Source organism: Onychostruthus taczanowskii, unplaced genomic scaffold (assembly GCF_017590055.1).
Source record: "Onychostruthus taczanowskii isolate IOZ18803 unplaced genomic scaffold, ASM1759005v1 scaffold6, whole genome shotgun sequence".
NCBI lineage: Eukaryota > Metazoa > Chordata > Aves > Passeriformes > Passeridae > Onychostruthus > Onychostruthus taczanowskii.
In genome coordinates this window covers 11,883,712-11,900,070 of record NW_024503679.1, presented here as the reverse complement: position 1 = coordinate 11,900,070, position 16,359 = coordinate 11,883,712, and the positions used below count along the sequence as shown (strand labels likewise).

General features: G+C 44.1%; 1 protein-coding gene across 1 annotated transcript in view; it reads left to right on the top strand.

The window, feature by feature from the left end:
• Window positions 1-16,359, top strand: part of AGBL1 (AGBL carboxypeptidase 1) — a 267,851-nt gene that overhangs the window by 22,479 nt on the left and 229,013 nt on the right. Inside the window, exon 5 of the mRNA XM_041418903.1 lies at window positions 1,893-1,986. Coding sequence (XP_041274837.1) covers window positions 1,893-1,986 — 94 coding nt within the window. The remainder of the gene's footprint in view (window positions 1-1,892; window positions 1,987-16,359) is intronic.

The following is a 16,359-nucleotide window of genomic DNA, read 5'->3' as shown; positions in this document are numbered from 1 at the left end:
AGTATCCCCTCAGATGTTCACTCTCCCAGCTTTTCTTGCTTGGCAATGCCCTCATGTTAAATGATTCAAGCAATGGGATTTCCAGTATTCTCTCTCGGGATCATTACAGATTCATACAGGCTTTCTGTGCTATAAAGCACTGAGCTGGTCAGCACAAATTTCCCTTTGCTCACTCTAACCCTTTCCTCTCCTTCCCTACATCCCTCACCCGGCAGATAATTCTTGATGGCCATCCTGTCTGCAGTCTGCTCTGTGCATCCTGAGATTTAGCTCTCCTGGCGCCCAGCCCTGCAGGTCCCTTCTGTCTGGACAGGGGCTGGCTTCATGCTTTGGGCTTCCTCAGGCAAGCAGCCAAGCCTCAACACTCAACCCCTCTCCCTGTGATAAGCAGTGTTTGAAAGTCTGAGTGTGGCTGAAAATGCAGCCAAAGCCAGAAGATGAAATGTGCCTTTATTTGGGTTTCACAGCTGTGCAGTGACCCTGTGCTGCCTCTCACTCAAAATTATGATTTGCCTACTTCCCTGCTCCCTGCTTCAGTGCACCTGCACTCAGTTCAGCTGCTGTTTCTGCAGAGGTTTTAGGATGCACACTGCAGCCTGCCCTCCTTTCTGTTAATGTCAGACCCCAGAACCCCAGCTCTGCACCTTTGCTGGAGCATCTTTGTTACTCTCCAGGTATCTCCAGCACTCTCCATTAATAACTTTGAATTTGAACTGGGTTCTGTGGCCCAGCTGGGAAGCTTCAGAGGGGGTTAGGTGAAAATCTGTATGGGTGTGATATTAAACCAGGGGGTTACATGTTCCCAGACTTAAAAATTATGGAGTGGAACTTAAAGGAAGCCAAAACCATACAAAACTCCTGAGAGTGCTTAGGTATGAAAGCAGTAAAGTTGAGTCCCTGCCTCACCTCATGCCCCACTCTGGGCTGCTCCCTTCCCTGCCACCAGATGTTTGTGGCTGCCCACATCCTGCTCTGGAGCGGGATGAGTTCGAGCAGCCTTGTCCACCACCCTGGCTCTAATGAATTGCCAGCCAGTGTGAATGTAGCTGGCAGGCTTTGGAGGCTTTCCATCACAGGACAGCTTGGCAGGGACAGGGGAGGACAGCAGGAGATGACGAGCCCTCTGGCAGCTCTCTGATGACCACTGGGAGATAGCTACAAAAAAGCCAAAACCCAGCAGTGGGCAGGCAGCCAGGGCTCCTTCTGGCTGCTGTTGATTACTGATCCTTTCACCTTGGTCACATCCATTTAATATTTCAGGGCTGTATTTGTTCCTTCATTACACAGAGTTACCCTGTCTCATAGTGGGGATGTCTGGTTAAACACCTAGCCTATGCATTAGGTATTTAAACTGATTGCAAAATGTATCTAAAACAGTTCCTAGTGTGTTAAAAAGTGAAGGATTAAAGGGAAAATTTGCCCAGATGAAATTAAACTGCATTCAGAAGACCTCCAAACTCACTTCCACTCTGCTGAATAACAGCACAGAAAGAAAACCCTGCCCTTTAAGCCCCTATGAAATTAACCGTCCTCACTGAGTTGCATGTAGGAAATGTGGGATGAATTTGAGCTCTGTCACTTTTTTCTGGAAGAAGACCCTTTTTAAATTATGGTTTGTTCTCTGGAGAGTGCATTGTCTACAGGAAAAGGGGCTTTGGTGAGATTGGGAAAGATCTGCAGGACTGGTTTTGCACCTGATTTTGGCTCAGGTTTTGTCCACAGACAGCTTTGTGCTTCACTTTCTGTATATCTAAGGGGACCTGTGGAGTCCAGATGGGAGCCCAGAGAGCTCACAGCCCCAGGGGCAGCTACTTGTCCCCACATCTCTTCTAAGCAATGTTTGCCAGCTGCCTCCTTCAGAGCTGACTGCTTTTTTCCTTTTATTGTCACAGTTACCACGGGAACTATGCTTGGCATCAATGGAGCCATGGAGCTGCTTTTCAAAGTCATCACTCCCTACAGCAAGAGACACGTCAGGACGGTCAGGTAGGCAGTAGCCCCAAGGGAACTCATCTTTCCAGGACAGCAAGAAATAAAATTCTGGTTCCACTTGAAGAGGCAAAGAAATCAGAAATGTATGCAGTTTCCACTCACTTTAAATCTGCAGGGCTTTTTAAGAGGCAGAAATAGTTCCCTGAAGGACATGTTAATGCTGTGATTCATCATATGATTCATGCTGGTGGCCCTTTATTTGTAGTGTGCCCTAGACAGCGATGGCAGTTTGATTGCAAGGTACCCTCCTTCATTTCCCAGCCACAACTGGGTTTGGAGAAGCATGTGCTGGCAGTAGACAAGCCACTCCTGCCTCCCACTCAGCCAGAACTCCTGCCACCATCAGCCTGGGAGTAGATAGAGTGGAATCAAGGCAGTGCTGCCTCATCCTCCATTTGCAGAGGGCCATGACCTGGTCATCATGATATTTTTGAAGCATGACAGTTCATACTAGTATTAATTTGTATCTGCTTTTAAGCCCATCCCACATATTTCAAATAGTTCTTTTCTGAAGACATCAAGTCCATTTTATATCTTCATCTCAATGCTGAATGCTAGTCCCCAAGCTGTCTGCTCTGACCACTTCCTCAGATGCCTTTCAAGGCAAACTTTATGAGAGCAAAACACATATCTCTGGCTTGCTCTTTAAAAGCAGGAGGAAGAATTTGCTCCTGTGAGCTGTGCCCACACAATCCCATTTGTTAAAGCCACACAGAACCTGCCAGTTCTCATGCAATGGCTTGTGGGGCACAGTCCTTACTTGCTCAGACATGTGTCAGCAAGGACAAGGCAGTATTCAGCCACTTCTGGCTTCTACATGGACCTGACATGGATGAGGTCCATGGCTGGTGATTACTGAGGAAGCAGTTTCAGGTAGACAACGAGGTGAGAAGGATGGACAGACACAGCACAACAGTTTGGCCACAGTTTGCTTAGCTGTGGTTGAAATGGGGGCCAGTCACCCTGGATGTGTTAAATAATGTCCATCCTGCTGTTACCATCAAAGACTGATACCAGTTCTCTCAATATCAGACTTACACAATAGCTGGGAAGGAATCTCAATTCATATCCACCAGCCACCAGTGCTGAAGCTGCACATCAACACACAACACTGTAGTTTGCTAAGTGCAGCTTTCTTCTCATTCCTCTGCCTACATGTCTGAAGAGACACAGTTTATTGGACAGTTTGCTTTTCTAAATCAGGTACTGAGGGGCCCAGCAGATGCACAACTTCCTGCAGCTGCCTTGTTGATGGGAGCCAACTCACTTTTGCCTGTGTTTTTGGCTTTCTAGCACAGTGCCAAGTACCTGGAACTGCTTCACAGCTTCAATTCTCTCTTAGACAAAGTACCTGAGATGCCTCTACATGGGGATGCCAGGATGTTTATTACACAGATGTTTGGATATCACCCAACTCAAAGAATATTACCACTAAGATATTATTCCTAGGATATCTGAGTATCCTTCAACATTCCCATCAGGCCTCATGTGATAACTTTAAGATCTAGGCAGCCTGGAGAACTGTTTTATGTAAGACAGGGCTGCCCAGGATGAGTTAAACCCAGAGCTGGACTTGGCTTCTGACACAACCAAAAGTGATTGATGAGTCCAAGCCCATGCTTAACTAAGCAAATTCCACTCAGTTCCCTGTTTTCCTTCCTGTGGAAGTGTTGGCTGTGATTAGACCAATGTTAGTTCTGCTTCTGTGATAGGCCAGGATCTGTGTGTGATGGACTTGGGCCTGTATCAGTTTTCTGTTAAGCAATGGGACTGGCTGCCGAAAGGCTTTTAAAATGAATTTTGTGCAGAACTGCTTTATTTTCCATTGACTGTTTCCCATAGAGGAAGTGGAAACCCTGGTATCTGTCACACCTTTCTAGCCTGGCTTTTTGCTGAGATACATTTGGAGATGCAGGGAGTGTTGCTGAGGGTTGCTGTAAATGTAGTCTATAAAGTGCTCTAAAATACTCACTTCTAAGGGAAACAATCAGAGAAACATGCTGCTTTTGATTTCAATGATTCCACATTGTCAATATGCAATATTTAGCTTTTACTTCCTTTTATCTGGTGTGCAAGGATTGTTTTGAATTCTTCTTTAGACATTTTTTTTCCATTTGAAACGTAGACACAAACACCAGAAAATCAAACTCAAAATTGCCCTCAGTAAATCCCATTTTGCAGCTAATAAGCCTTTTGATTTATTACTGAAAAGCTTCAATTTATTTTTCATTTGAAAAAAGGTGTCTTGTGCATTAATTTTTGTCTACCTGAGCTTTCTCACTGCTAGTTCAGTTTCCTAATTTTCTTTTTATTTCCTGAAATATTTGTGCTCTTCTTAAAACATATTTTTCATGAGTGTGCAAACAGTGCGTACCATCTTTACACAATCTTTTCAGCTCCCACCTACTCTTGGTCTAATGAACAAGAACCATAAATTAGCTGAAGCCTGGTGGCCACTCAGCTGGCCCGCCCAGGGCTCAGAGCTGTGCCTTTTGTTTCATAACTAGGGACAGCTGAGAAGCTCAGTGGCACAGTGGAGACAACCTGTTTTACATTAGAAGAACCACACAAGCCTGTTTTGTTTTAAAACACAATTGCAACCCATTAAAAGACACTAGTTTCTCAATAGTCAGTTGAGGTTCTGTTTGTTTGCAGTTCACTTGGAAGTGCTGCTTTCATTGTGGAAAGAGGCTTTAGGAGATATTGTTGGCAAGAAGTTAGGTCTTGAGACCAGAAGAACAGACTGTAGAGTGGGTTACAGATCTTCCCTCCCAGCATTAGCAAATGCCTGGAATAGCTGCAGTCTGAAAGCCCTAAGCATCTTTGCAGCTCATCAGAAAATGGAGGTAGGTACATGTGGAAAAAATGCCCTTTCCTGATTTGACTTGCTCCTGCTAAAGCTTTATGAGGTGACTGGGGTGGGAACTTATGGATGGGTTTTCTGAGCTGGGGAGAAAGGATAAAAAGGGGCCAAGTTCTTTGTCTAGTTCAGCATGTGCTCCCAGCTATCTGACACTGGTGCAGCTCTTCCCAAAGTGGCTGTGACTATGCTGAAATTGGGAGTGTACTATTTTGGTGTGGTTCTTGGTCACAAAAACATCTGCTTCTTTTTGCCTATAAGTTGTAGAGAGCATCAGCCTCTAACCTGCTGACAGGAAAACTCCAATGTTGTCCCAGAAATCCTTTGACCCTCACTTTGTATTTGCTCTTGGTACCTTCTCTCCACCTCATAACTATGTGCCACCATGGTTTGCCTTTTTTGCTGTGAGGGAACAGCCGGCAGCTGTGGGAGCTGAGATTACCCTGGCTCTCTGATCAGCTGCCAGGAATGCAGCATTGCAAATGCACCACTGCTCTGGTGGGTACACCCGCGTTCCCCTGCCCTGGGCAGCAGCAGGGCCAAGGTCACTTTAAGAACCTGCCCTGGAGAGTGCCCTGTGAGAGCTATTTATTTAGCCCGCTAAGATGTGGAAACAAGATACATAGTTCTATTTATTTTTCGCAGTGGCAAAGCTCTGGGGTATTTAGAAATAGTCTCCCCATGCTCCAATTGACCTTTTCTGGGTATGTTCCAAGTAGCTCTGATTCCCCTGAGACTGTGACTCATGGGCTTTATTGGCTTTAGTTAGGCATTTGAGGTCCAGCTTGCTGGTGCCATGACTGTGGATCTCTTCGGAACTATCCATGTCTGAGGTAAAAGCTACATGGAGAAAACATGGAACTCTCTGTGGTGTTGAGATCTCTTGAGTTAACCACTGTGAAATCCAAGATTTTAGGCTGTCCTCCCCATCTCTCATGATGCTGCGCTGCAGAGGAGTTTTCCTGATACCTTTTACAGGGACAGTTTAAAGTAAAGCCAGAGGATGTTCTGCTTTTCTCAGCTCTGTTTGTGTCAGTAGCTGGGATATCTGATAGGAGTGTGTGTGGGATGCTCAAATCTTCACTCCATCAACACCTTCTCTAATGCAGCATCTCTGATGCCTCACACAGTGCAATGATCACTGCTCTTGTCACCTTTCATCCTTATTATTCCCTGTGTGTTCCACAGCTTCCACCTCTCTCCTACTTTCTAGTGTCCCTTTCAACACTGTTGCTTGTTTTCCCATCTAACTTGTTCTGAGATGTGTTTGGATGGGTTGTGGAATGCGACAGTGGGAGATGTTTGCTCTCTGGTCAGCCAGGACCTGGTTCCCTCTGCATGACTCTGTCCAGGTTGTCAGGTATCCTCATCAGTGGCTTTGGAGCCATAAGTTGCCTGTGGCTACATGTTGTGCAGGCTCTTCTAGGACTCCTCATGTTGAAAACAGAGTATCAAATAGGCTGAAAACAAAACCCTCAGAGTTTATTCTCCTTTCATAAGAGGAAGACCTGTGCCATTTAGAAAATGGCAAATGGTGGGATGACTGGTGCATTGGTCGTTCCCTCCATTATGTTTTCCTTTTCTGCTGTTAAAAGGCTGGTGCACAGTTTTATTGAAGCAATTTGGATAGTCTGTTAAAATGTCTTTGTTTTTCAAACCTCTATGAGTACATCTATTTATCATACTGAGCAGAGCTGGCTCATGGTAAGTGTTCGCATAAACCTCGTATGAAAGATTACAACAAGAGTGAGTATTCATCAGAAATAAAAACTCTTTCTGTGGGTATTCAGCATACTTGGCTTTCTACATTGGGCTATTCCAGTAAAGTTTGACTACTTAATTAAAAGTGGAAAGTGAATAAAAAGGGTCTGGGAATGGTGCCAAATTAATTCACTAGGAAATGTGATATGCAGAAATTATCTGCCTTTGCTCATGTCCAGCATTACCCACTTCTGACATTTGATCACAATTCTTCTCGTGTTTGGTGCTTATTGGATAGTTCCAGAGCCTCAAATGCTTGCTGATAATCTCCCTTTTCATTAAAGGGAGGAAATCCTCCCATGTAACTCTATTTCACCTGAGGTGGATATCTGAATTCCTCAAATACTGAAGAGAAAAAGAAGCAATTTCTCTTCACCTGTGGTAAATGTTTGCCTCTAGAAACTTGGGGTCTTGCAAATGTTTATTTCTCTCTGTGCAGTGGAGGATGAGTCTGCAGTAGGCAACCTGGAAGTGGCATAATGGGCATTTAAAGCTGGGTCAGGTAGAAGGTTGCTCAAAGAGATTTGTAATGTGGAGTCAGATCCATCTGGTGTCAGGGCTCAAAACCCAGGAGTGAGGATACCACAGGTGTCTTGTCTTTGCTGATAAGTGCTCAGGGGTGGTTTGAGGTGGGGAGGGGCTCATGAGCCTGAAACATGCAGGAATATTGATGGTACTGTTGCCATGGCCATGAAGTGGTTCCTGTATCACACATTTCTGTCATAGTGGGAGCTGAGGAGATTTTTACTGGCCACAGGAAGCAGAGCTCATGCAAGTGAAAAGAGAAATGCCAAGGTGACCAAAGAGCACATCTAAAGCTAAAAGCCATATTCAATCAGATATTGTGTCAGATTGACCAAGGAAAATACGAAGACCCTGGAAATGCTGAAGATATAAGTTAAGAGGCTGTACACAGATTCAAACTAGGCTTTGAATATAGGGTTAATTTATATATATATATATTACTCTGCTGTTTAGACAAAGAGAGAAGACATATACTGGGGATGAGCTGAATACTGGACTTGCCTTTTCTGCTGAGAAAGATGGAGAGGCATATGGAAGAGATTCAACTGCAAATGTGCCCTAGACCCCAGTGCAGGCAGTTAGGTTTTTCCCTATGCTTAATCCTATTGTCTTGCTGGTAGACCACCATAAACATTTACTGCAATTCCATCTCCTGGGTTGGTCTAAACCTCCAGCTGTTCTCTTCTTGATCAGAAGAATGTGGTATATCTGGCCACTGCCAGACTGTATTTTGAAAGAGCAGAAACTCAAGGCACAAACATGGTGATTAGTTCAGGTTATCAGGTTCTTCTTCAACCTCATAGAGAAGCTGTTGTGCTGGGTTCTTTTTGAGGAATGTTCTATGTACAGCTTTATGCCTTTGTTTATTTGGCAATGGTTCCTGATAGAAGATCAAAAGCAAATCATTCTTAATTCATCTTGTTAGTCTGTGTTTTGTCATTAATCATGTTGAGCAGTCTGGATATTTAATTGGAAAGTAACACATGATTCTATTGGAATGTGGTCAGAATTAATCAATGCTTAGCATTTTGAGAATAAACAGACACTATTTGGTTCACTTGATTTGTGTAGAAAATTCATAGGAAGGGAAAAAACATTTCTGTTGAGCTCTATCACAGCTAAATTACTTGCTTCCCATCTGGCCTTGATCTACATGGGATTTATCCTAGAGGTCCTGTTAAATAAAACTAGAAAATACTGTTCTGAATGAGACAATGCCAGCAACAAAAGAAAGCATGTTGTTTTGAAAATTTTTCTTTATATAAAGTGTCTCTTCAACTTGACTAAAATATCAGATAACATGAAGCAGGAATGGTTGCATCACTAAGATAAGTAAATAAACCCTACTGTGCAAATTTATTGCAATGAGCCATTGTAATAGAAGAAATGATCTTGGAGCCAGAGGTGTCCCAGTTTCATGCAGTTCCTTCTTTCATTATTTTTACGGTCTGTGTGGTTTCTCTCAAAGAATGACCTGTTCTAATATCAATAATCAGTTACAAAATCTCATTTCAGACTGGTGGTATGTTGGTGCTGCTTTGCAGAACAAATAGAGTTGCATTTCAGCATTACACTTTACTGGCATTGTACTGTTAATAGCAGTAGATGAGAGAAATTGAAAAATTAAGAAGTAGAGACAAGGGAAAAAGATATGTTTTCAGGCGAGCTTTGAAAATAGATGAGGAATTGATGAGGCGGAGAGGAACAGCATCTCCCAAGGTTGTTCCAGAGGTCTGGGTGAACACGGGGGACACAGAAATCCTGGTGCCATCTCTTGGTAGCCTTTGGAATGGCATGCTTCACCACAGATGTCCCCACCTCTGAGGCATTAAAAATTGGTGAATGAGCATTATATGGAGAGAAATTCACTTCTGAGCTTAAGTTTATACATCATGGGAAGGGGGGAACTGGTTTATGAATGGAGCAAGTTGGTGAGACTGTTATTTTGAAAGAGATGTTTGCCTTTTTCTTTTGGGTCTAGCTTATGTTGTACATCTATTTTCAGGCCAGAGTTTGAAAGAGAAACAATGCTTTCAGCTGAAGGCCTTTCTTTGCCTGCCCATTATTTCTCCCCTTTGGTGAGCTAGAGTGCTATATTTGGAAAGATGCTGTGAGGGCAAGTCCCTGCTGCTCTCAAGTTGACTTTTCACAGCCAGTGGCTATGGCAGATGCAGTTCATGGCTGGGCTCATGTAATGGCTTTGGGTATGTCCATACTGCAGGCAACTCTGGGTTTGTTGGGCAGGAGATTCCCTCTGCCTGAGCTTTAATCTTCCTCCTTCTCCTAACAAATGCTCAGGATTGAAACAGGGTCTCCAGCGTGGGCTGCCCAAGCTTCTTAAGACATGTTATCCAGTCTGGGAATGTTGTTCATGTTGCTGTGTCTGTCTTGCTGTTGGTCTTTGTTCTAGCCAGATTAAAACTAACACCTGGGAGCCTCACTGCAATCCCCCTGCCTCCTATGATCTCTCTGAGGTGTATATCCCATGTAACCATCCCATGGAATCTACTGTCACTCCCATCCAAATGGGAGGTGTGACTTGATTTCATACATCAGTTGCATCTGAGTGTTTCCCAGAGTTAGATGAATTGTTAATACTATTAATGCTGTCTTGCAGCTGAATATGATAGTCCCCCACAGGAGGTTAGGTGAAGACTAGTGTGAAAATGCCAAGCATTTTGTAAGTCAAAATCTGAGTGGAATTATTATTTAAAAAAAAATTAGAACACAGCTAGAAGAATTATAAAATATTTCATAATTTAGGAAGAAATGAAGGATTGGGATGACTTCTGGAAGTTGGTGGGTTATTTGTGAGATGTGGAATGGGCAGGCTCCTGATCTGGAGGTGCAGGGAGGTCTTTCACCAATGGTAATGGGGCTATAAGAGTAAAGAAGGCAAAAAGTCTAATGTTAGGAGACAAAGGATCTCTTGTGTCTGAGGTGTTAACCTGAAATGCTGTATATTGCTGTGGACAAGTCACCTGAGATCAGACTTTTCATACACTTAAACCCACATCTTTCTCATGCTTTGCTAAGGGTAGTGAGAGTACACTCAGCTCTGTCTGAGGCATTCAGTGGGAACATAGATGGGGGAAATGAGAAAGGGGAGAGAAGAACAGTAGTGAATTTGTGAAAGGTTTTATGTTCAGGTGGGATGTGGCTGAAGTGGGCTGTGGAGTGAGTGTGGAGCAGTGAGGAGAGGGTTGAGCAATGTGGTTATGTGGCCTTGTAATCATGTCTGAGGTGGCTGTGACGTGCCAAGCCTTCAGAAAACCTCAGCCAGGCAGCCCTGGAGGATGGGGACTGGAGGGAAGGGATTTCCAAACAAAGCCTATCTGAGTGTGCATGCAGAGATGACGAACGGGTGCCCACCCTGCCTGTTTGCCTACATTGGCTTTCCTGTGTCAAGGAGACAAAGAAAGAATTCCCCCTCGGAAATCACTGCGTTGGGTAATGACGTGAATCTCTGATAGAGGCCAGAGAGTGAGCAGATAAAGCTGAGGGCACTCACTTGTGTGTCAGCACATGTGAGAGCCCAGGAATCTCTTCTTCTTTGCCTTTCACTTGATTTATTGCCATTTCTCCTCCCACCCAGAAGCCTCTTGCCCTTATGAAGAGGACAGAAAGCAGCTGTGAAATCCTCCACGCAAAAGCTTTCAATCCAAAGATAGACAAGGGAAATTTGGAAGAAACAATGAAAATAAGTCTCAATGTACAATTTCTACAGAAGCAATTTGTCCCTACAAGGAAATCAGCCCCAAGAATTTCCTATGGGTGCTGAGGCTTTTCCCCAGCTCCACCAGTGCTGACAATGCTGGCAGGTAGAGTGTGAGCCAGTCTCTAGAACTATCAGTGGTTTTAAAGCACAGCAGTGATTAGACCTGCCCCGAGCAGAGTTATATGACAATGTCAAAGCCTTAGCAACAGCCTTTCTGCTGCAGGGTTCCCTGTCCTGATAGCACTGTTGGAGCCTCACCAGCTGTAGCAGCAGCAGGGTAAGTGGATTTAGAGATAGAGGCAACACAAGAGGCTCATTTCCAGTGAGTGAAAGAGAGCTCCAAAGTTCTTCAGTCTTTTAGCTCTTTTGAATGGTTATTAAATGATTACTACAGAGAATGAGAGAAAATAAATAATAGTGTTTGCCAGTGAAGGTGAAATGAATTTTTTAGGGAGAGAAAGTTTTGTAACAGCAGTGGCACAGATTCAGCACAGGGCTCTGGCTCACTAACGCTGGCACAGCTCTTCTCAATATCTTTTTCTGCAGGGCAACACTCGGAATTGCAGCAATGCCAGTAAAATCTGTAAATAAACTCAGGGCTGAGCTGCTGGGGGAGGTGTTTGGAGGCAGGGCTTGGAATGTGGAGGGGAGAACCTGAAGACTTGAGGAAGTGGCTGGTGAGGAAGAACAGGGCTGCTGATTCCCAGCATGGATGGCTGCAGCTCTGGGGATGGGAATGGAAACTCCCCCTGAAGTGCAAACCTTGGAGAGGTTTTTTTCCTGAGACAGGAAAAGACAGGCTATTGCAGAATAGAAAACAGCATCATCCTATAGCTTCAACACACTAAATCTGTTTCTCTTCTGTGTTGAAGGGATACAATTCAGGCTTTGTGTGGACCAGAGGGCATATGCTGCAATGGCTCAACAGCTGTCACTGTCTAGTCAAAAGCTTAATTTCCTCCTTGTTTTTCATTATTTAAAATTGCACTTAAAATTTTGTGGTCGTTCCAGTTTTAACCACCTTCCAGATTTTACTATGTAGAAAAAACTTTTCTATGTGGAAGAACCATCACAATAACGCTGTTTTTCCTATTAATTTTAATTCTTTATCCCTGTTGCTTCATTATTATATTTACACCTTAAGTTCTACCAGCCTTGGCTTTGATATGGTGTGTTTTCAGATCCCAGAGTTTGGCTGGATTGCATCAAATGGAAGATTTCCAATGGAAAGGAAGGGGGGAAAAAAAACCCAAACCCAACCCCTAACTTTCATTACTTAGGCTTCTACAAATTACTGCTTCAAAAAGCCCCTGCAGTTATGTCAGTGTGACATTGAAGCTTTCAAACACCCAATATCAAAAGAATTTGACCCAGTATGTGCTGCATTTTGACATTTACCAACTTTATCTTCCTTTTAAACGTTCTAGCTAAATGTTGTCAAGAACAGGCATTACGATGTGACCAGATTATTGCTTAATAAGGAGTTAGATAGGTGCAACTGAACAAATCCATTAGTCTATGGTGGCTAGATCAGGGTTAGGGTTAGGCTGGGCCTAACCTCAGCAGCCAGATGCTGCCTTACCATCAGCCTCACGTGTTCCACGGTGCTGTAGTGACCTGTGTTGCAATTGAGGCTGGTGTGAACTGCCTGCTCTCAAATCCCCTTGCTTGTAGATGAGGGGGGAAAGCTGAGGCTGTGCTGTGGCTGCCCCTGGCATTCTTCCTGCCCATCCTCCCAAAGTCTTTTCCTGCATGTTGAACCTCAGGCACCAGCTGGGCAAAGTGCTGTGTGGATGATCTAGCAGTTAAACCTATTTCTCTGACTCTTGTGCATTCTAGGGAAATGAATGAACCAACATCTCATTCTTTCTCAGGACCCTTCCTATGCTGTTCCCACTGCTGTCTTATACAGGCTGTTCTTTGAAATGCTGCAAACCTCGAGGAACTGTGGCTGCAGAGAGCCTCATCTCTGACCTGCAGCCTGCAGGTTGCCTTCCCTGCAGTCAGATGTCCTACTTCTGTCCTGCAGAGCTGTGGAGATGAGGACAGGACAAGGACAGGGTCACAGCAGGTGCTGGGGGCGGTGGCTCAGCCTGCTTGCAGGGACAGCTTCTGCAGAAGATGCAGCATTTGCAGCATCTGCCCTGTTTTGGGTGAGCCTGCTCAGTCCTCAAGTGATTCTGCCCCCCTGGCAGTCGCAGCCTGGCAGTCTTGGGTCCAAAAAGCTGCTGCAGGATAGTGGGGAAGCTGTCTGCTTTCCCCACCTTGGCTCCTTTTCCTGCAGATGTCTCTCTGGATGTACTGCACAATATGGCAGTATCCCCACCCTCACTATCCAGCAAGACAAACCACAGAATGGAGAGAGAGGTGAAGACCAGGATGGCTTTTTCTGCTAAATCCTTATTGAAAATCTCAGGCAAATTAATAAGCTTTCCTTCCTGCTCTGCATTTGCAATATTTTTTCCCCCTGAAACTTCATGCTTACCTGTGGCAAAACTAGTCAGTATTATACATTTCTAGCAGCATTCTACATATGTTTTGCAGCCCTCTGTTTTGGCACGCGTGGTGGGTAAAATGGATATTTTTTCTAGAACAAAAGATACATTTGATAAATTTCTTAAAACTGGCTGTTGGCACTGATAGAAGGTACCTAGGTGAGACCTGATTTTTTTGAATGAATGTCCAGATTTTCAGATATATTGAAATGTGTGAAGATGAAAGGGAATGCAACCTTAAAAGAGAGCCTCTCAGCAGGTTAATGGATTAACTTGTACAGTTAAAAGGTAGTTCTGACCTTAGTATACAAAGGAGCTTTGAAAAATCCTGCTGAGTGCTACCTGCATGTTTAGACATAGAAATGCCTTTTAAATTCAGGTCAAGATGCCTATTGTGAATCTGTTAGAGAATGTTACTTTGTGATTCTCGAGCATGTTTATGCATTGTTCTCAATTTGAGGCTGATTTAATAATGCCAATTAAGCTCAGTATTGTGTGCACATGTGGCATACAAATGAATACCCCAGTATTTCCAAGCAGGCTCTGGTTTGGCAGCATCAGGACCAACAAAGTGTCAAGTTCCCAATTCACACTAAATTTAGTGCTGGAGAGCTATTCTGTGTGGATGTACTTGGGGACCACAATCATTAGAGGGGCTGAAAAGTGGGAATAGCTGGGGAACAGGAAATATTTGGTGACTTATTCTGCACATTTTCTTCTGTATATTTTGTTGATATTCCACTGCATATGAGCTTTTCAGGCAAGTCTAACTCTGTCCACCATCCTTTGGTATTTGGTAATGGATAGAAACAGCCTGACCTGTGTGAATAACAGGGGAAGTGATACCTCCTTGGGAAGCTCATGGGGATTGATAAATGCATTGCATGCAAGAAGATTAATTTCATAGGCTTCTTTTTGCACTTGCACCTGCTGCATGAAACAGCTTCCAGCTTTGGCACATTCAGAAAACCCTCTGCAATCCAGCCCTCTTCCCTGGAGATTTTAAACTTTGAGTTTCCTTTGGCTGGACCTTATGGATGTGCTTCATCTGAATAGGGGCAGAGGGGTGAAGTGCAATTTAAACTCAGACTGATGGCTCTTTCTAAGCCTTGTAATATGGAAACAATATAACCAGATTAAAAAGAACAGTGTTTTTTATCTTGTGTTCAAAATAAGTCATTCCTTCTTTTATTCTTAAACATCTGACTTTTGCTTAAAGAGAAGGCATCTGTACAAGTCAGCTTTCTTTCTTGGAAGAGATCAAGGAAGATGATGCTTTCTCAGTCCTTCAGCTTCATAATTCATGTCCTTTTCAAGTCTCTTATGCTGTACACATTCTCTTAAATTTGCCTCTCTGAAAGGTGTTTGTTTCTTCGGTTAAAAAGACCAACAAACCAAAACCCTCAAACAAAACAGACCTCAAAATTCTGAAAGGCACAGGAAAAGCTGAAATGAGAACTCAGGTTTCCATGCAGCAGCCTAGCTGCATGTAGGAAAGGTGACTGTTTAAAACACAGCTCAAGGGAACCTTTCTCTACAAAGTGCTTTTTAAAGATGTTGTACCCTGAGATTACTGCTGCCTTAGAGAGGGTTTGTACTAACCAGCAGTCAGGAAGAGCTATGGCTCTTAGCCTTGATTGCATCGAAACCAGCCTCCCTTTTATGCGCTCAAATAGCCCTGGGCACAAGCAGTGACATGTTAAACACTTCTCTACCTGGACTGTCAGCAACACAAGCTGCCCTTGGATATTTCACCACCAGTAATTGAGAGTATTCATAAGATGAAAATCTTGCAGAGCTTTGCCAGCAATATGGTGTGTGTGTGCAGTCTTATTTTCTGGCATCATAAACCCCTGGGTACCCCCAAACTCTCCCTGAATCATTCACCATCAGAGACTCCCTAGTGGCAAAACATCTGCAGTTCAATTTCTCTTAAAGAAGTCCCAAGTTGTCCTGCTGAGATTTGAGCCCAGGGTTCCTGGGTATGTCACCAAGAAGTGTCATTTGTCTTCATCATGCCCTTCATCATGCAGAGATTCTACCCCTCTCCCTACCCTTACTCTGGGTGTACACAGAACTCAGAATAGTTTAAGGCTGAATGATCCAGAAGTAAAAAAAAAAAAGAGGCTGGATGTCTTCCCCCATGTGTGGAGCACACACTCTCCTGTCAGAAGAGTCTTCATGCCAATCCCTGTGGTTTCCAGAGCAAAAAGCTGCTGGGAATGGATGAGCTACAAATAAAATGACAGCTAAGGAGTGAGCCAAGAGAACACCAGGCTCTTTTGAACTGAGTAGTAACTGGATTGGGAGTGGAAGACAGCTGCCTGGGGGAAGAAGGGGGATTTAACCACATTCCCTGACACATTTTAACTGTGTATGAGATGTTCTATAGGGCTCTGCTGGTACTTGTTAGCAGATGTGGCCTCGATGAGTGTCCTCACCACTCCTCTTAATCAATCAAGGGTAGTATTGACCTCCTTTCCCAGTCCCCTTCCTTGTGTCCCTGGGGTGGGAGAGCTGGGTTCTCACACTGTCAGCCTGGAACTGCCTGGGTGATGAATTTGTTAAGAATTCTGTCTGATTGTGAACCTTCCAGCTCCTTTATCTTGATGTGAATGACAAGCTGTCACAGCCTGCCTCAGCCACGTTGGTGACATCTGACCCTGGAGAGGGAGCTGACATAATCTTCTGAGGTATGGCTCCTGCCTGGGGAGGCAGTGCCAGCCCTGCACTGGGAGAAATGCCTGGGCATTCTTTTGGCAAGGTTTTAAGCACATTTCATGTACCTTGTTCTCTTTGTTACTATTTGGAAGCTAATTTAATTTAGAGCTGTAAAGAATAGCTTAACACTTTGGGATACAGCTGTCTCCACTTCTGTACTTGTACACAAGAAAAAGTAGGATACTTGTAAGGATGCCTGGAGGATAAGCCTGGAGTCACTCTTCTTTCTGGGAGGCAGAGATGAAAGAGGCTGGAAGGCTGTGCCTTTTCTCTGATTTTAACCTGAC